Here is a 20,687-nt window from a genome sequence, read left to right as displayed (position 1 = left end):
GGAGTAGGGCAGATTGCGGGCCTTCATGAAATGGTACAACCGTGTGACTCCCGGGTGACAAAGGCTGTCATGCAGGGTCCGGAGTAGGTCTATTTATGCGCTGGCACATGTACCTAGGGATAGGGCGTCTGGGGGCTCGTTGAGCTTGCCAAGGCGATACAAAATCTCGTAATTGTAGGTGGAGAGCTCGATCCTCCACCTCAAGATCTTATCATTCTTGATCTTGCCCCACTGTGTGTTATTGAACATGAAGGCTACCGACCTTTGGTCCGTAAGGAGAGTGAATCTCTTACCGGCCAGGTAATGCCTCCAATGCCGCACAGCTTCAACGATAGCTTGGGCCTCTTTTTCGACAGATCAGTGCCGAATTTCTGAGGGTGCGGGAAAAGAATGCCACGGGTCTGCCTGCCTGATTGAGGGTGGCGGCTAGGGCGACGCCTGATGCGTCGCTCTCTACTTGTCTCGTCTACTGCGTGCATCCCGGCCTTGGCGATATCGGCTCTGATACGGGCGAAGGCCTGTTGTGCCTCGGCCGTCAGGGGAAAATGGGTTGACTGTATGAGTGGGCGCGCCTTGTCCACATAGTTTGGGACCCACTGAGTGTAGTACGAAAAAAAAACCAGGGCCTTGGGGCAGTGAGGGAGGGGGAGCTACATGAGGGGACGCATGCGGTCGGGATCGGGCCCCAGAACTCTGTTCTGGACCACATAGCTGAGGATGGATAAGCGGGTCGCGCTAAACACGCACTTCTCCTTGTTGTAGGTGAGGTTTAGGAGAGTGGTGGTGCGGAGAAATTTGGCAAGGTTGGCATCGTGGTCCTGCTGATCATGGCCGCAGATGGTGACGTTGTCTAGGTATGGAAAGGTGGCCTGCAAACCATACCGGTCGACCATTCGGTCCATCTCCCTTTGGAAGACCGAGACCCCATTGGTGACGCCAAAGGGAACCCTGAGGTAGTGATAGAGGCGGCCGTCTGCCTCGAAGGCAGTGTATGGACGGTCCGATTTATGAATGGGGAGCTGGTGGTAGGCGGATTTGAGGTCTACCGTTGAGAAGACCCGGCACTGTGCAATCTGATTGACCATATCAGATGTGCGTGGGAGGGGGTACGCGTCGAGCTGCGTGTACCGATTGATGGTCTGGCTGTAGTCCACGACCATTCTGTGTTTCTCCCCAGTTTTAACCACTACCACTTGGGCTCTCCAGGGGCTGTTGCTGGCCTCGATGATACCCTCCCGGAGCAGCCGCTGGACCTCGGACCTGATGAAGGTCCTGTCCTGGGTGCTGTACCGTCTGCTCCTGGTGGCGACGGGTTTCACAATCCAAGGTTAGATTTGCGAAGAGGGAAGGCGGAGCGACCTTTAGGGTCGCGAGGCTGCACACAGTGAGGGGTGGTAGGGGCCAGCCGAATTTCAGGGTTAGGCTCTGGAGGTTGCACTGGACGTCCAGGCCGAGTAGTAGGGCAGCGCAGAAGTTAGGAACGACGTAGAGGCGGAAGCCGCTGAATTCTACGCCCTGGACCGTGAGTGTGACTGTACAGTACCCCCGGATCGGGACGGAATGGGATCCGGAGGCCAGGGAGATTCTTTGGTTGGCGGGGTGTACCGCGAGGGAGCAGCGCCTTACCGTATCCGGGTGGACGAAGCTTTCGGTGCTCCCGGAGTCCAGCAGGAAAGAGATCACGTGCCCGTTGATTTTAATGCTGGTCAATGCGGTCGCCAGGTTCTGCAGACGAGACTGGTCGTTGGTCACTGAGGCGAGTCATGGTCGGTCGTCGCTGGTGTAGGGTGACGGGGAGCCCGGGGGGCCCTGGTCCTGGAACGCTGGTGGTGGCAATGTGCCGTGGGGGAGACAAGATGGCGGCATCTGAAGACCTTGAGGAGGACAAAATGGCGGCTGAAGATCTAGAGGCGCCCATGGCCAAAATGGCGGCACCCATGGGCCGCACGTGGTCCGGGGAGGTGAAGATGGCGGCGCCCATTGTCCTTAAATGAGGGGGGTAGGGGCGATAGCAGCGACTGCATGGGCCTGGCACACCGCGGTGAAGTGCCCCTTCTTGCCGCAAGCCTTACAAAGGGCAGCGCGGGCCGGGCAGCGTTGGCGGGGGTGTTTCTGCTGGCCGCAGAAATAACATCAGGGACCCCCCGGGGTTTGCTGGCTGGCGCGTGGCCCAGACATATTGGCTGGGTAAGGCCCCCGCTGGGGCGGCTGTATGTGGGGTTCACGATGCGTAGGAGGGGTGGGCTGCGCGGCTGTGGGTGTAGGCCTGAACGTTGCACGAGACGATTGTCATGGAGAGCCCTAGTTTCTTTGTCTCCGCTAGATCGAGCTTGGCCCCCTCTAACAGTCGCTGGGGTATGAGGTCCGGCCTAATCCCCGTAACAAACGTGTCCCGCATAAGGAGGTTTGCATGTTCAGTGGCCGTAATGGCCTGACAGTCACAGTCCCGTACGAGTGGGATTAGGGCCCGCCAGAAGTCTTCTGTGGACTCACCAGGGAGTTGCGAGCGAGTGGCGAGTACGTGCCTGGCGAAGAGCGTGTTCGTCTTCTGAGCGTAATTCTCCTTGAGAAGCGCCATGGCTTCAGCATAGTTCGGCGCGTCCTGGATTAGCGGAAAGACGCTGGAGCTCAACCTTGAGTACAGGATCTGTATCTTCTGAGCCTCCGAGACAGGGGTGGACGCCGAGTTGTTGTACGCCTCGAAGCAAGCTAGCCAGTGTTGAAAGTCCTTTTTGGCGTCGCTTGAATGCGGATCCAGCTGCAGGCGATCCGGTTTGATACGGAGGTCCATCTTTTGAAAATCTTAGAGCAATAAATTTATGCACGATCAATTGCACAAAGACTTGAGTTGGGTACAACTGAGGCTTTATTGCTCTAAGATGTGTGGCCTCCCACAGCAGCTGGCGAAATGGCTGCAGCATGGAGGACACACATATTTATACTCCACCTACTGGGCGGAGCCAGCAGGCAGGGACGACCAACGTACCTGTTGTACAGGTCCTACCATACATCACCTCATAGAGGTGACAACAGTGGTTTACCACACGCCTCCAACCGCCTTTCCCTTTTTCAGCGCTTCCTTGAAAGAGGCCAAGGGGTCTGTCACCGCTGACATCACTGTCGTCATCAGGTCCTCATTGACGGCATGTCTGTGTTTCAGGTGTTCTTTGGTTTCTTCAAAAAAATACTTCAAGAAAACCTCACAAATAGTTGCTTGTACTTGATGTGTTGGGTGCTCTGGATCACAAACAGGTCACCAACACTGGAAGTGGTGCAACTCTATTTTATTATAAGGGTAACTATATTAACATACTTGAACTGTGGGTAAATGCAATACCAGCTTTAACTGTTGACCCTTGCCTAGTCCTAACCAGGTGATGCACTCAGCACATGGTGAATGTCTGTGTTGCAGGCTGTGAGCTCTGTGCTCCGAGCTGGCTGCTACTAGAATGAGCGGGAACTCTCCTGTCCCCTGTCTTTATAGTGCGTGTCTGTACCTAATATACTGGTGTATATTATGACAGTGGCAATGCCAGCATTTATTGTCCAAGCCTAATTACATTTGAGAAGGTGGCAAGGTGCTTTTTGCAGTCCTTGTGGTGTAAGTTTAACCACAATCCTGACAGGGATGGAATGATCCTGAATGATGTTGTGTCTCTTGAGTGTTGTTAGAGTTGCATCTATTTGGACAAGTGGAGTTTACCCTATCCCACTCCCTGGTTTGGGCTTTGGAAGTATGTGATAGCCTTTTGGGAGCCAGGAGGTGAGTCATTCTGACTTCTCCATATATTCACATTATTTAAGTGACTGGACCAATGTGTGTGTGTCTGCACCATAATACACTGGTGTATATTATGACAGTACTCGAGACAAATTTCCAGCAGCTTACTACAAAATTAAAAGTACGGTAATGACTTAAGTCTGATTAACTAAAGAAATACATTTGAAACAAGAGATTCAACAGGGAGTACAGAGAATCAACTGTTTTTCCATATACATTTGATTTGTTATAGTTTCAATTCAAAATTGGTTATTCAAACTGCATGATTATTCAATTTTTTAGTATTAAGCTCAAACTCTGATGTATTATTTACATTGCTTAATTCAATTTACTTGATCATTTAGACTGTTAGTGCAAAAAGTTATCAGGAGTAGACTGCACTGCCAAACAGCTGCATATTTTAATAAAATTAGACCTGAGTGAACACAAGCCACTAGACATCGTGCTCAACCTGGAGTCCTGTGACCAGACTGCACCCAGAATGTTGCAAGAAATTCTGACCACCAAGGGAGATACTTAACCCTGTAGGTAACCCAAAGAAAAGTCACAAGAATAATTCTTAATTCTCAACTGAGCATTGATGAGAAACTGGTGAAGTTTGACCTTTCCCCCCCTTGAAATTAAACAATTAATCAATGATTTTTTAGAGTTACACAAGATAGTAAACTGTTTGCTGAAGATGGATCTGAGATATTACGTCAAACTGGCTTGGCTACAAAAGACAGAGGGTAGCAGTGGAAGTTTTTTTTTCCGAATGGTGGTCTGTAACTAGTGGTATTCCGCAGGGATCAGTACTGGGACCTCTGCTCTTTGTAATATATATAAATGACTTGGAAGAAAACGTAGTGGGTCTGATTAGCAAGTTTGCGGATGACACTAAGATTGCAGGAGTTACGGATAGTGATGAAGATTGTCAGAGAATACAACAGGATGTAGATAGGCTACAAAATTGGGCGGAGAAATGGAAGATGGAATTTAACCTGGCAAATGCGAGGTGATGCATTTTGGGAGATCCAATTCAGTTGGGTGCTATAAAATAAATGGCAGAACTATCAGGAGCATAGAGACACAGAGAGATCTGGGCGTGCAATTCCACAGATCCTTAAAAGTGGCAGCACAGGTAGAAATAGTGGTAAAGAAAGCATATGGCATGCTTGCCTTCATTGGATGGGGTATCGAGTATAAAAGCTCGAAAATTATGTTACAATTATATAGAACGTTGGTGAGGCCACATCTGGAATAGTGTGCGGGATTGTCCGACCCCCTGCCGGGTCGGAGAATCACTCACCTCTGACACCAGCGGGACCTGGCAGGGAAGTTGGCGGGGGCGGTCCTCGGGGGGACAAGGGGGGATCCGACCCCGGGGGGGGCCTCCCACATTGGCCTGGTCCACGATCGGGCCCACCGATCTGTGGGCGGGCCTGTTCCGTGGGGGTACTTCTTCCTTCCGCACCGGCCCCTGTAGGGCTCCGCCATGGCCGGCACGGAGAAGACAACCCCCCGCGCATGCGCCAAAATACGCCAGACGGTCTGCGCATACGTGGGACCACACCAGCAGTTCCGCGCATGCGTGAGATCACGCGGGCCCTTCGCCGCATGCGCGAACTCGCGTCGTCCCTCCTCCGGCGTCCACCTTGCCCCCGAAGGGGTGGAGAATTCCGCACTTTCAGGGGCTGTTGACGCCGGAGTGGTTGGCGCCGGTTCTCCCGCTGGCGTGGGGACTTAATCCCCAGAAGGGAGAATCCCGACAAGTGTATCTAACTCTGGTCACTGCACTACCATAAGGACTGTGGAGACTTTGGAGAGAGTACGGAAAAGGTTTACCAGGATGTTGCCTGGTATGGAGGGTATTAGCTATGATGAGAGATTAAATGAACTGGGATTGTTGTCCCTAGAGAGATGAGGCTGAGGGGCGACCTGATAGAAGTTTATAAAATTATTGGGGGTATAGATACAGATACAGGCTTTTTCCCAGGGCGGAATTGAAAATTACAAGGGTGCACAAGTTCAAGGTGAGGGGGGATAGATTCAGTGAAGATGTGCGGGAAAGTTTTTTACACAGAGGGTGGTGGTGGCCTGGAATGCACTGCCAAGTGAGGTGTTTGAGGCAGATACATTAGTGACCTTTAAGACTTATCTGGATAGGCACATGAACAGACGGGTATAGAAGGATACAGGCGGTTCGTCTAGATAGGATACGTGATCGGGGCAGGCTTGGAGGGTTAAAGGGGCTGTTCCTGTGCTGTATTGTTCTTTGTTTTTTAAATCTTGATGGTCGACCAAGGACTCTCCGCTTTTAAATTGTAAACGGCAAACTTAGGATTGTCGCTCCAAGCGACTTACTAGCAGAGAGTCAGAAGTAGAAATCATGGAATAATTTAACACATAATTTGTTGCGATGATGAAGACACCAGAGGGTTTTTCCAGATAGTTGTGCTGGAGTCTTGTTTTTCTAGCTTGAAATGAAATAAAAAAACAAGTGAGCATGGTGTTGTTCTAAAAGTTCTCAATCACAAATATTTTATCCATTTTTTGAGCTGAATTCAGGGAGACAGTATGGAATCCTGAATTGTGACAAATTGAGTTGTTACAGCTATTCTCTACAATTCATCTTTTTTTGAACATTTTCCAATTGCTGAAAGGTATTGTGATACTTGGTCATAGTGACCTATAATGAATAATTGTCAGTAATCATTCGAAAGGACACTTTCAATAAATAACTAGGAGTAAAATGTTCTCTCTAAATGTATTTTAGGACTTTTTTTCAGACTGCAAAATGAATAATAAAGGGACTTTTTTAATGCAGTGATGTAGGAGCGGTTTCAAGACCTGCGTATTGAGTCAACTTCCACGTGGGGTTATTCCCTGTGGCTCAGCTCAGTACAGAGAGGAACAAACACGACAACCTGGAAAAAGATGGCTTATTTAATCAAGCTTGTTACATGTACACGGAGAACAGACTGGATATCGGCCAAGACATGTTCTGCCGAACAAAGATCTGAACACAGTAATTATACAATGTTCAAAAATCAATAGCCCACCCCAGTTGGATACGATCCAATCCCTGAAGCTGCTACTTTTAAACGTATCCAATAGAATTGCAAGCAGTGTTTAAACTTCACCCAATAGAATTGCAAGTAGCGCATGATTAATCCTCATCCTGACAGCTGCGTACAACCCCAACAGCTTGCTGACTGTTTGTGAAAAGCAGAACAACAGAACCAGCACCCTGAATTGTTTCACAAAGCCAAGGGCTGGGATTCTCCCTGAATTGGCGAGACAGCCCGGCGCCAGCGCCAAGAGCGGCGCAAACCACTCCGGTGTCGGGCCACCCAGAAGTTGCGGAATCCTCCGCACCTCCGGGGCTAGGCTGACGCCGGTGGGGTTGGCGCCGCGCCAACCGGCACCAACGGGCCGCCGTGGGCCGGCGCAAGTTGGCGCAGGCGGGAACCGCCAGCATGTTCTGCCGCATGCGCAGAACCGCCGGCGTGTTTCCTGCGCTTGCGCAGGGGTTTTCTTCTCCACGCAGGCGATGGCGGAGCCCTACAAAGGCCGACGAGGAGGGAAAGAATGGCCCCACGGCCAGGCCCGCCCGCAGATCGGTGGGCCCCGATCACGGGCCAGGCCACCGTGGGGACCCCCACGGGGCTGGATCCCTCCCGTGCCCCCCCTCCCGAGGACTCCGCTAGCCGCCCTCCAAGCCAGGTCCCGCCGGGATGGACCATGTCCGTTTCACGCCGGTGGGACTGGCCAGGAACGCGCGGCCGCTCGGTCCATCGGTGCCTGGAGAATTGCCGGGGGGGCCGCTGCCAACGGCCCCCGACCAGCGCAGCATGATCTCCACCCCCGCCCGAAAACCGGCGCCGGAGAAATCGGCAGCCGTTGTCGGAGCGGCGGGGCGGGATTCACGCCGCCGATTCACATACCTGCCGGGGGGTCGGAGAATCCCACCCGAGACGTCAGAAGTAATGTCCTTTTGGTCAAGTTAGCTATCCTAAATCCCATTTGATTACTTATTATTGCTATGTCCTAAAAATACATGTTTAATGGTTAATAATGATTACTCAGTCATCTCAATTCATCTCAATCCTTAATAAAATAACTTATGTAAAACTACTCTAGTGGCATGCTAATGATTCAGTTTTAAAAGGTATCATCGCTGAACCGCCTCCCCCTTAATGCAGCACTATAAGTATTACTCATAATCTAAATCTAGATGAAAGATATTGAAAAGTTCTGGATACAATAATAGATCTATCATAGTAATGAATCTATACAATAAATTATTTTGAAAAATTAATCTATTAATTAAAGCAAAGAGCATTTTTTTTATTCATTGGACATGGGCGTCGCCGGCTGGGCCAGCATTTATTGCCCATCCCTAATTGCCCTTGAGGGGGCAATTAAGAGTTAATCACATTGCTGGTGACTCCTACATGGAGTCAAATGTAGGCCAGACCAAGTAAGCATGGCAGATTTCCTTCCCTAAAAGATATTAGTGTCCCAGATATTTTTACAACAATCAGCAGTGGTTTTGTGGTTATCCTTAGACTTTTAATTCCAGATTTATATTAAATTCCAATTTCACCATGTACAGTGGCGGGATTCGAAACCGTGACCCCAGAGTATTACCTTTGGCTTCTGGTTTACCACCACCTCTATCTTCTGGCACCACCACCTCTTCTGGCACCACCACCTCTATCAGTCAATGTATATGTAGCTTACACCTGAGGTATCGTGTTTTTTAAAAGATTTTGATTTCAGTTACATGAATGTAACTATTGGATAATGCATGGCTGATGCTGTGATACACCATACGCTGACATGGTCACAAATGTAATTATCTACCCAGGATCAGAACTGATATAAATTTTTCTGATATATCTATCATTGGTGCCTCCTGTCCATCCCATAGTAATTTTAGCCAATGTTAAAATTGCTGTTTTTTCACCAAGATTTATTTTATACTATCTCTGCTCATTGTGAATTCCTCATGCTTTGCTCCTCAAAGAGGAAACTGTAATTCGGCCTTAAGAACATAAGAACTAGGAGTAGGAGTAGACCAGTCAGTCCTTCAAACCCTCTCCGCCATTCAGTGATATCAGGACTGATCTTTTCTTCAACACCATTTTTCTGCATCTATCTGATTCTACTTCCTTCAACACTGAACCCTTTGAATTTTTGTTCATCCTCTGAGATTCCAATCATTGTAGTGGCCCACCAAAATATGTTCCAAAAGGACAATAACATATTGCCAGAGAGGTATAAATCCCACATTTAGAAGTGTAATGCTTCCTCGTTAAATTGGACCTTTTCCTACTCAATAATTGGCTAGGTGGTAGACAGTGATATTGTGCAGAAAAAAAGATCTACCCAGGTAAATGTAGGGCAGACAATTCAGCCTGACAAAAATGTGACAAAAGTCCAGATTTTCAGTCAACACCTGGTCATATTGGGTGAAAAATAGTCAGGAACATTACTGAGGGTTACCTAGAAAATTTACTCCCCCTGTGGAAGGAAATGGGAAACAAATTACAGATCGTCCTGTGTACGTCTTAATGGGTAACTGAATTATACTTCTTATTATTCTGATTGGAAATGACAATGATGTGGGCTTTAGGAAGATCCATGGAGAAGAGAGAAAGTAATAATAGATTTCTTGTTAGGTAAAATGAATAATGAAAGGCTATCCTTTGCACAATCTTCTGAAATTAAGAAATTGACTTCACTCCAAGGACATCAACAGTGGACCTGCTCACATAGCAATCGGTATCTCAATAAAAATTATGTTGGTGATGTTGACCCACTCTACACGTAACTGTAACAGTAAATACAGTGGAAATGCATTAGAATGGCTATGTTGTTGTTTGGATAAAAATGTATAATATTGTATTGACAGACCTGGAATAACTTTTAATTCCATTCTTAATTTCATTTGGTTGTAACATTTCTCGAAATAAGGGGAAGTTTACAAATCTGCAAGTAAGGTTAACAAGTATTTTTAAAGGATTAATCTTGATAAGTGTCCATCTTTATGGCATTAGATAGTGTGATTTTCATTTTGTGCCTTAGGGTCAGTGGACTTTCTCCATTCATGGGTGATAATGACAATGAAACCCTTGCCAATGTAACGTCTGCTACCTGGGACTTCGATGATGATGCCTTTGATGAAATTTCGGAAGATGCCAAAGACTTCATTGATAATCTACTGAAAAAAGACATGAAGTAAAGCTTTTCATTTGCAGCATCTTGGGTTTAATTTTTAATTTTAAAATAAAGTGTTTTTTCAATTGTCATTCAAGATATCAATGTAATGGTGAAAAAAACTAATCAAGATCATGTCTTAAAACTCTATCATATGTTCATTCATCACCAGACAGCGCATGAACTGTGATCAGTGTCTTGAGCACAAGTGGCTGAAAAAAGATGTTAAAAACATGGCAGTGAAAAAGCTTTCAAAGGAAAGAATGAAGAAGTACATGGCCAGGAGGAAATGGCAGGTACAATTGACAATAAACAACAGCAAATGTAATAACTAAGTGCAGATGAGATTTACTAGGTGCTACCAGGACCTGATGGTCTGGGTTAGAAGGAGAGGCTGGCTAGGCTGGGACCTTTCTCCCTGGAGCGTAGGAGGCTTAGGGGTGAACTTATAGAGGTCTATAAAATAGTGAGGAGCATAGATAAGGTAGATAGTCAACATCTTTTCCCAAAGGTAGAGGAGTCTAGAACTAGAGGGCAGAGGTTTCAGATGAGAGGGGAGAGATCCAAAAGAGACCAGAGAGGAAATTTCTTCACACAGAGGTTGGTGAGCATCTGGAACGGGCTGCCAGAGGCAGTGGTAGAGGCGGGTACGATTTTGTCTTTTAAAAACTGTTGAACAGTTACATGGGCAGGGTGGGTATAAAGGGAAATGGGCGAAATGCAGGCAAGTGGGACTACTTAGTGATAGAAACTGGGCAGCATGGACAAGCTGGGCTGAAGGGCATGTTTCATGCTATAAATATCTGTGACTCTATGACTCTAAGTCACTGAGAAATACTCTCCCTGGAATAACTTTAAAAATATCAGGCAAAATGCAGAAAAGAATGGGCGAGGTTCTCTGGCCGCCCAGCTGCATATTTCTCGCTGGCGGGTGGCAGCACACTGTTCACTGGCAGTGGGTTTCTCTGCTCCCGCCACTGTCGATGGGAATTTTGATTGAAGCCACCCCACGCCACTGGCAAACCCACATGAGGGGGTGCCCTGCCGGCAGGAGCGGAGAACAGAGAATTCCGGCCAATTTCGTTTTATTCTATTTTTTAACCAAATCTCTTCTTCCTTCCTGGAGATATTGATTCAAGTCATTCATGTAAATGTTGCAACACGGCAGAGTGTTGCAACCCTCTGATACATAACCCAAGTGATCATTATTCCTGGGTGAGCCTGAGCAATTGCTGTTTATAGGACTGGCATCAGAATTACCCGAGCTTGACATTTTTCCATCAGAGGTTACATGGTAACAGACATGAGAGACCTTTTGTTTCACCCTCCCTAATGCAGATCAACAGTGGCTTCTGAAATCACTCCAATCCAAAGACTGAATCTGAGAACTTCTTGGCCTTTATGGCAAGTGAGGTTATTGTTGTTCAGTGAAGCTTTTCCAATTTTTAACATCCCAGCCAGCATTAAGCATCATCAACTCGGGCACATGCCAGTAAGATGTCTGGAAAACTTGAATCTCCTCTCCCCCAGGAATGTTTCTTACCTACCTTACCACACCAGTGTAGAGTTTATTATGGGTACCTTCTTTCTGCTTTTGTTTTGTGCAATTAATGATTTGGGAATTGTGAACCAACCATCAATTTAAAGGTATGTTGAAACTGCCTAAACTAATTTAATGTAGTTTTATTTCACAAACAAGATAGAGATGATACCAAACCCGAAAGCAATAAAACAATAAGAGTATCGTTCCATTTTGCCATACAGGAGGTGGACCTGAAAGCTTATTACAAGCCGTACAACAGTTAGAGGCCCTGTAAAAAGTGAGGAGACTGCCAGGTGCGGAGGTAGGCTGAGTGGAAGGCCTGCCTCAGGTCCTCCAGCTTCCTTCTGGCTGTTGCAGGCTGCCAAACTGCTTGCTCATTTATAGGCCTGCCTGAAATTTGCATCAAGTTAACAAGGGAGTCAAGATTCCACCCCTTTCAACTCCCCCCATCTACTGGCCATTCATTTCCCAGGCTAGAAAAGGAGAGGCAGCGGTTGAAAGATGTCCCTGGTAAAGTTTGATAAGTTAACGATCAATGCACGGTGTGTCACTATTATATTTGTAATACATTTTGTCCTTCAACAAAATTTGTATGGAATATCATGTTATTCAATTATTTTGTGATTTGTAGAAAACAGGACATGCAGTGAGGGCAATAGGACGGCTGTCTTCCATGGCAATGCTAGCTGGTCTAAGTGGGAGGAAGACCTCACTGGGAACCACACCCACCAGTCCTCCAGATTCTTTTGAAAAGCCAGAAGCTGAAGGTAAATAAAAATCTTGACTTTTGTGCTTTTTTTTTCAAGATTCCGTTATGTTAACAGCAAGAGCATAAATCTGCCTTACAGCCATGAGGTTAAAATGTTTGTCATTTCTGTCTTTATATTTTGACAGTCACATTTCCCCACAAATTACACAAACACTTAGCCAGTAACAGGGTGAGTAATAATCCGACCAGAATTCAAATGTTGCCTCAAACAAGAAATCTGGCATGATAATCCAAGGATCTATCCTATGCCTAAAAAACCGAGTTTCTGTTGGCACAGCCAGTATTTGCAACATGTGAAGTCTGAACAGTGCCCTGAAGCTGCAGGTGATGGATGCTGATGGAAAGAAATAAACTGATAAAACAGAGAGATTATTCTATAACTAGATGGTAACTAAAATCTGAAACCATTTCCAGATGCTGTTAAGTCCAAGACAACCTTCCCATCCAGTTACATTTTGTTTTGAATTCGCTTATGAGATTTTGGCCGGGATTCTCCATTCCCCACCACTAAGATCGGTGGCGGGATTCTCCAGTCTCCGACAATCCGGAGAATCGATCGGCCGCAGAATCCCCATTGGTGCTGAAATCGGGGACGGCGCTGCTTTTACGATGCTCCGCCCCCTCCGCATGGCGTATGGACAGCCTCAGGACATCAGCTGAGGCCCTCCGCCGATGCTCCGCTTCCGATGGGCCGAGTTCCTGGCGGCGTGGGTCACTCATGCTATTTGTTTTCCGGGAACCTGGCATGGCAGCTGCAGACTAAGTCCAGCATTGCCACAGTCGGGGGGTGGGTTGGGGGGGGTGGGGGGGTGGGGGTGTTGGGGAGCCGATCCGTGTGCAGGGGTGGCTTTGGCAGGGGCAAGGGCACTGGTGAGGGGGTAGCCCGGGCATGGCGAACCTGGCCAAAGGGGGGTCACTATTTGGCAAGCCGGGTCCACGTGCGGCCGGCGCCATGTGGCACGGCGCAGCTGCTGCAGGCCGCCACCGTGCGCATTCGTGACCATGGACCCGACAATTCCCTGGCCATATCCTCAGCTAGAGACGGGGGCTGTACGCTGTGTGCCTGCTAGCCCCACACCACATGGAAGATTGGCGGGGGTTTTGCGCTGTTTTTCGGGCGTAAAACGCCACTGTTCCCACGCTGCCGTCTTCACTTAGCCTCAAAATCAGAGAATCCGCCCCGGAAATCCTAATCGGGTGAAGACTAGAGCATCGCCTAAAAAGCGGTTTCAGCGCCGGGCTCAAGACCCGTTGCAATTCTCTGCTCCCCTGCCACCAGCCGCAGCACACTACCCAACACGCCCCATCAGGAACATGCCGGAAAAAGGCGACTTTAATAAATATGAATCTGCTGAATGGGCTGGAAGCCCAATTCTCCATCCCCGTGGTATGGTCCACCTTCACAGCTGGGAGCCATGTGCATGTGATTTGGTGCAAATCTGTACAAATGGGGCCCAGGCACCATGGCCTTTGTGTGGGAGCAAGGAAGTAAGAAAACTTTTCCAGTGGTTGGCACTGGGACTGCGGCGCTGAGAACCCGGGTTCGAATCCCGGCCCTGGGTCACTGTCCGTGTGGAGTTTGCACATTCTCCCCATGTCTGTGTGGGTTTCGCCCCCACAACCTAAAGATGTGCAGGTTAGGTGGATTGGCCACGCTAAATTGCCCCTTAATTGGAAAAAACATAATTGGGTGCTCTAAATTTATTTTAAAAGAGAAAACTATTCTCTTTATTCTGGCTTGCTGGGGTATGTGGGCCTAGTAGCGGGTAGGGACTTGGTGTCAACAAAAAACAATACAGCACAGGAACAGGCCCTTTGGCCCTTCAAACCTGTATCAGTCATGATACCACCCTTGGCCAAAACCCTCAGTGTCAAGGGTGTAGGATCAGGGTGTCTGTCTCCCCACCCTCCTACCCCACCAACCAGGGGTGCCCTGGCTGAACCTCCCATTGCTGCTCTAAAAGCCTTCCAACTCACACTATGAATGTACCTTACATTCTCCCGACTGTTGAGATTGTTGATGGCAGACACTATCCTGGGAATGCTCTGAGGTCTCCTGGTCATGTGGAAACCCTTTCAGCCCGCCCATCTAGACACGCTCATGTCCTAGCAGTGTAATCAAGAGGCTGGGTGTGGCCATGTTGAATTGTTGGCCCACCAGGTGTTTACACTCTCCATTGCACTCCCTAGATGCACAGCTCCACACCAGAGGAAGCAGGAGGATGAGCAGAGCTGACCCAAACTAAAGACACATGCACCAGAACCCTCCCTGACACATTGCCACACTCAGTGTCACTGCCTCCCTAGACTATCAGCTAACCCACTCTTAAGGATCACTCGATGTCTGCAGGCCCTGCTGGTCTGGTACGCACCATTGTTATCAAACGGTTTGATCCCATTCATCTTGGAACAGGCCAGGAAACCTGACCATCTCCCTGTCACAACCTCGGCTTCACATCACACTGCAGCTAAGCTCCTAGCAAACGCCGACATCACTCATTTGTTTCCATCTGTAGGACCTGCCCACACAGCAGTCTCTTACCTTACAGCCTCATGCCATCACTGTAGGAAAGTCTCCAGCACATAGCCAGCTGCTTCCATTTGATAGGAAGGCACAAGACTTACCCAATGAGGATACCCACAGTAGACCCCACAGGGAGAAACAATGAAGGGGCCACAAAGCCCATCGCTAACATCTGGTGTGGCAGCCAGCAGTTCCCCAGTTGGCAGGGACGAACAGTCAGGAGAGAGGCATCCCACATCAAGGGCCTGGTCTCAGTCCCTAATGGGGACAGGGATGCAGTGTGGACGACATGATGACGATGGACCCAGGGGAGAAGGGGGAAGGGGAGGTGCAAACTGTTGATGGTGGCCAGGGGGCAGCACAGTGGTGCAGTGGTTAGCACTGGGACTATGGTGCTAAGGACCCAGGTTATCCCGGCCCTGGGTCACTGTCTGTGTGGAGTTTGCACATTCTCCCTGTGTCTGCGTGGGTTTCATGCACACAACCCAAAAGATCTGCTAGTTAGGTGGATTGGCCACGTTAAATTGCGCCTTAATTAGAAAAAAAATAATTGGGTATTCTAAATTTATATTTAAAAGACGAAATAAAAATGGCGCAGCAGTGCAACTCCTGGTGACAATGTAGTCTGGTGGTTTTGGACGGTCAAGGGAGTGCTCATCTTGGTGACAATCTCTGCTTCTCTCCCCTCCCCCACACAAAAATGGATTTTGTATCTCAGACAGCAAGGCTAGCTATCTGCCTGGCTGCTGCTGCCGTTGTGGATGCACAGTTCCGCGAGTGTCAGGGCCAGCCTGGGGAAGACGCTACACGACAGGAGCTTGTCTCAGAATGGCAAGGGCCAGCCGGTAAGTCTCAAGTGCCGGCCAGCCACCAAGCCAAGGAGGAGGTACGAAGGCGGCGCCGTATCAGGCTGCATTTATATCATCGGCCCTTATCCTTCGAGGAGCTGCCGGACCACGTATGCCACCGTCAACTGCATCTCACCAAGGAGACCGTGCGCCACCTGTGCCAGATAGCACTGCCACCCGGTTAGAGGAGGACACCATCAGGTTGACAGTGGTCTTAAACTTCTGTGCTTCTGGCTCATTCCAAGGCTTGAGTGGGGACATAAGAACATAAGAACTAGCAGCAGGAGTAGGCCATCTGGCCCCTCGAGCCTGCTCCATCATTCAATGAGATCATGGCTGATCTTTTGTGGACTCAACTCCATTTTCCGGCCCGAACACCATAACCCTTAATCCCTTTATTCTTCAAAAAACTATCTATCTTTATCTTAAAAACATTTAATGAAGGAGCCTCTACTGCTTCACTGGGCAAGGAATTCCATAGGTTCACAACCCTTTGGGTGAAGACGTTCATCCTAAACTCAGTCCTAAATCTACTTCCCCTTATTTTGAGGCTATGCCCCCTAGTTCTGCTTTCACCCGCCAGTGGAAACAACCTGCCCGCATCTATCCTATTTATTCCCTTCATAATTTTATATGTTTCTATAAGATCCCCCTCATCCTTCTAAATTCCAATGAGTACAGTCCCAGTCTCCTCAACCTCTCCTCGTAATCCAACCCCTTCAGCTCTGGGATTAACCTAGTGAATCTCCTCTGCACACCCTCCAGTGCCAGTACGTCCTTTCTCAAGTAAGGAGACCAAAACTGAACACAATACTCCAGGTGTGGCCTCACTAACACCTTATACAATTGCAGCATAACCTCCCTAGTCTTAAACTCCACCCCTCTAGCAATGAAGTACAAAATTCCATTTGCCTTCTTAATCACCTGTTGCCCCTGTGAACCAACGTTTTGCGACTCATGCACTAGCACACCCAGGTCTCTCTGCACAGCAGCATGTTTTAATATTTTATCATTTAAAGATTCTGTCTGCCCTCTCAGGTTGGTGCCAAAGATCCCATGGTACTATTTTGAAAAAGAGGGGCAGAATTGTGCCTGTTGTCCTGACATCTCGCAATTAACATCACAAAAGCAGATTATCTGGTCTTTGTCACATGGCTGTTTGTGGTTGTTGATAAACAGAAATTGGCTGCGGCATTTCCTGCATTACAACAGTGACTACACTGCAAAAGTACTTCATTGGCTGTAAAGTGCATTGAGATATCTAGGTGTCATGAGAAGTGCTATATAAATGCAAATATTTTTTTCTTATGCCCTTATCCTGCTTTAAAACCCTTGAAAAAGTTGCACTTATTGACTAAAATGTAACTGGGTTTTTATCGGGATACTTAGTTCAGAATTATTACTAAATAGCCTTACAGACAAACATTTTAAGGTTGTTGAATTTCTCCATTATAATGAGGAATTCTAAAAAAAATTTGAATCTTTTAATTTGTTTATAATATTTACCTTTTAACTTAACCCTATATGAAAGTTCTGTCCTGTTTTCTGCCTCTGAGAATACATCAATGTGATTGGCTACTTGCCCTGTTCAATGACATCACTGATGCTGGACACTTGGAGATTCCCTTTGAGCAGAACAAATTGTTGTTGAGGAAAGAATGGGAAAGAATGGGTAGAATTTTCCTGAAAAGGTCAGCATTTCGACAGTGGCTAGAAATGCATGTCGACAACATACACAACAGCTGGCAGAGCTTCCCCTATAATGTTTGGATACCAGCTCATGAACAAGATGCTATTCAGGACAGCTGCCTGCCCCCTATGGCTGCCGATGAGAGGGTTGACCACTCAGAATCCTCAACAGCAACTACAGGTATGGGGGCCACCATTGAGGAAGACCAAGGCCCTGCTGTCTACACTAAGTCGGCTAAAGAAAATTAAAAAAGACATGGATGAGAGAAAACCCCTCTAAGGTAATTGCTGGGGTTGCCTTCTCTGGCCCGCAGCCTCCTCTTTGAATAATAAAATGCTTTCCCTCCAAGATGCTGCTGGGAGGCTACCTGCATTCAGCTGGCAGCCTCCCCACGCAGTCATGGTCAATCTTCAGCCGATGGCCTGGTAAAGTGGCCCTTGATAAGCATTCCAAGATATGTTTCCCACCTCCTTGCAATGTAATGCCGGTTCCAAGCCGATTCTCTAGTTGATAAAATCGCCTGATGGTGGGTCATGGTTGAGGAGCCAATCCGACATGGCTCCCCCTCATTTTAGTGCTTCCTCATTGGGTGCCTGTCTCGTGTTGGCTGGTAAAATATGTATAAGCTTCCCTCTGCAGCAGCAATAAATTAAATTATGGTGTGCATTAGTTCGTCCAACACTTTTCTGCTCATTACCAGCTGTTTAAATTGATCTAATAGTCTTACATACAGTGGAGACTCTACTTTGTGACAGTGTCTGCAGCCTTTCCCCAAATTTAATTGGTAGCACCATATTGCCACCATTTGGAGATTCAGTTTGTGAACTTCAGAAACTTAGTAGCATTGTAGATTTTAACATTCCCGTTTGGCTGGTACTTAGGTTTCAGCCAGTGGAAAATGGGACAGTTTAATTGAACAAGCCTCAAGATAAATTGCCACTAGAACGTAGTGTTTCAATAAATATATATTATCAGTAACAATCATTTTAAACTCAGGATTTTGACAACTGGTGGAAAATAGAATGCCAGTGCCTCAGCTGCTCCAACATTGGCAATCGCCCAATATGTGTGGGTATTATCGTTTCACATGGTGACCAAAAATGGATATTCTGTTTAAATGTTTTGTTTTTCCTTATCTCAGCTGATGAAGCCAAGATACTTCTTGAGGCAGTTTCCGAAGAAAGGCACAGTTTTAAGCCGTATTTTTCCAGGACCTTTAAAGACAGCGAAGTTGTAGAAGGCAGTGCTGCTCGCTTCGATTGCAAGATCGAGGGTAAATTAACCTCTCCTGATTCCGATTCAGAATGCATCAGTTTGCAGAATCTTTCACTGAGAAACATGTGCATATATTTCAGTGTAAAGCAACTGTGTCTTGTTTATCTTTGTTGGTGAATAATTGAACTATTTGTAGCAGAACCATTGCATTCTAAATTCCATGAGATCACAGCCTTCTTCCATCATGGAACTTTTATCCGGATTATTTGATATAAATTCAATGATTCTTGTTGACAAGAGAATTGAAAAACAACACAAAGAACCATTTTACAGTGGTAGAGGTGGACCCATTTACAGTGGTGGAGGTGGACCCAAGCACTCCGCCCCTCCACTTTAACCGCTGTGGGGGTGGTAAGGAGAACTTGGAAGGGCCCCTCCCATCGCGGCTCCGACCCTTTCCGAATACAATTTTTGACCATGACATAACTACCGGGCTGCACTGAAAGTGAGCTAGGTAATAGGGGCGGTGGCTGGTGAGCCGCGCGGACCTGGCCATGGAGCTCTTTGAGGACCTTAGTGAGGGCTAGAACATAGGTGGTCATTACTTCAGTCATATGGTGAAACTGAACCAGTCTGGGAACATGCAGGCTCCAGGGAGTTCTAAGGGGCCTGCTATAAAGGATCTCGGCAGGAGAGAGCCGGGCCAGTCCCGCAGGTGTAACCCGCAGCTGGAAGAGGGCAACGGGGAGCAACTTAAGCCATGTCAGTCCCGTGTCTGCTCTTAATTTAGCCAATTTACTTTTGAGGGTCTGATTGTGTCTCTCAACCAACCCGGACGCCTGCGGTCTGTATGCACAGTGTAACTGCAGGCGTATGCCCAACTGGGAGCAAAACTCCTTGTTAATCTGCCCAATAAAATGAGGCCCGTTATCAGAACTTATCTGAGCTGGTATACCGTACCGGCGAATGATTTCCCGCATCAGAACTTTAACCACAGTAGCAGCTTTATTATCGGTAGTCGGATACGCCTCGACCCATCTGCTGAACACATCCACAATGACCAAAACATATTTATAACATTGACACCTTTCTAACTCAATGTAATCCATTTGGAGCATCTCAAAGGGACCATTGGGCAACGGGGTTTGCCCCATACCACAAGGGATACCTTTGCCGGTGTTATATTGCTGACAGATCAAACACCGATTACTGATACTCTGGGCCAACCCCTGCATTTTAGGGTGCCACCAAGTGTCCAGCAACAAATCACTAGTCCCCCGAGCCCCACAATGAGTTGCAAAATGTACACATTCGATGACCCATAAAGCCAGTACATCAGACATACAAGTCTGATGTGCTGGCGTGGTCCATAAAGAGGAAACAGAATCATATGTACAACCTAACCGTTTCCACATTTGTTTATCACTCTCAGGAGCGTCCTCCTGTAACCTTATGACGTCTTGGATGGTTGGCATTGGCTTGTCAGAAGCAGACATATTTATAGCAGATCGTTTAGTCTGACTTAACATTTTAGGCACCATCACTTGCTGAATTTGCGCGGCTGTCCGCGCTGCACAATCTGCTTGTTCATTACCAACGTCAACTGGGGTCTTACTGTTTGTATGGGCAGCGCATTTAATGACGGAAATCTGCGCGGGCATAAGGAGGGCCTGCAGTAGGTCATTAACTAAACCCCGGTGGGATATTTCCGTGCCGGCCGAGGTAAGGAGTCCCCTATTCCAGAGCTGTCCGAAGTCATGAACTACCCCAATGGGTCAGTGTAAATATTTACCCGATGATCTACCCCAAGTAAACATGCACGGGTAAGGGCAAAAAGTTTGGCTTGTTGGGCTGAATAAGGGGTCTGAAAAGCGGCCGCTTCTAGGATCAGACCATCCTGATCTACGATTGCATAACCGGACAGTCTCCGGCCAGTGGGGCTTATTAATGCACTGCCATCAACATACATAATCATGTCAGGTTGTTCTAACGGAATATCACTCAGATCGTCCCTTATTGTGGTAGTTTCCTGAATCAAGGCTAAACAGTCGTGACCAGGTGCGTCCTCATGGACAGGGGGACCGCTAAAAAAACAGGCTGGATTGATAGTGGT

At 47.6% G+C, this 20,687-nt stretch overlaps 1 protein-coding gene across 6 annotated transcripts in view; it reads left to right on the top strand.

The window, feature by feature from the left end:
• LOC140390388 (myosin light chain kinase, smooth muscle-like) overlaps positions 1-20,687 on the top strand; it is a 612,875-nt gene that overhangs the window by 577,715 nt on the left and 14,473 nt on the right. For all 6 annotated transcript variants that reach the window (XM_072475553.1, XM_072475527.1, XM_072475536.1 and 3 more), the window contains 4 exons: positions 9,854-10,006; positions 10,158-10,281; positions 12,160-12,295; positions 18,501-18,632. In XM_072475553.1, the coding sequence (XP_072331654.1) occupies positions 9,854-10,006; positions 10,158-10,281; positions 12,160-12,295; positions 18,501-18,632 (545 nt within the window). The remainder of the gene's footprint in view (positions 1-9,853; positions 10,007-10,157; positions 10,282-12,159; positions 12,296-18,500; positions 18,633-20,687) is intronic.

This window comes from Scyliorhinus torazame, chromosome 2, assembly GCF_047496885.1.
Source record: "Scyliorhinus torazame isolate Kashiwa2021f chromosome 2, sScyTor2.1, whole genome shotgun sequence".
In the NCBI taxonomy this organism is placed as follows: Eukaryota; Metazoa; Chordata; class Chondrichthyes; order Carcharhiniformes; family Scyliorhinidae; genus Scyliorhinus; species Scyliorhinus torazame.
Note: the sequence above shows the minus strand (reverse complement) of the source record. Positions and strands in the feature narration are given on the sequence as shown.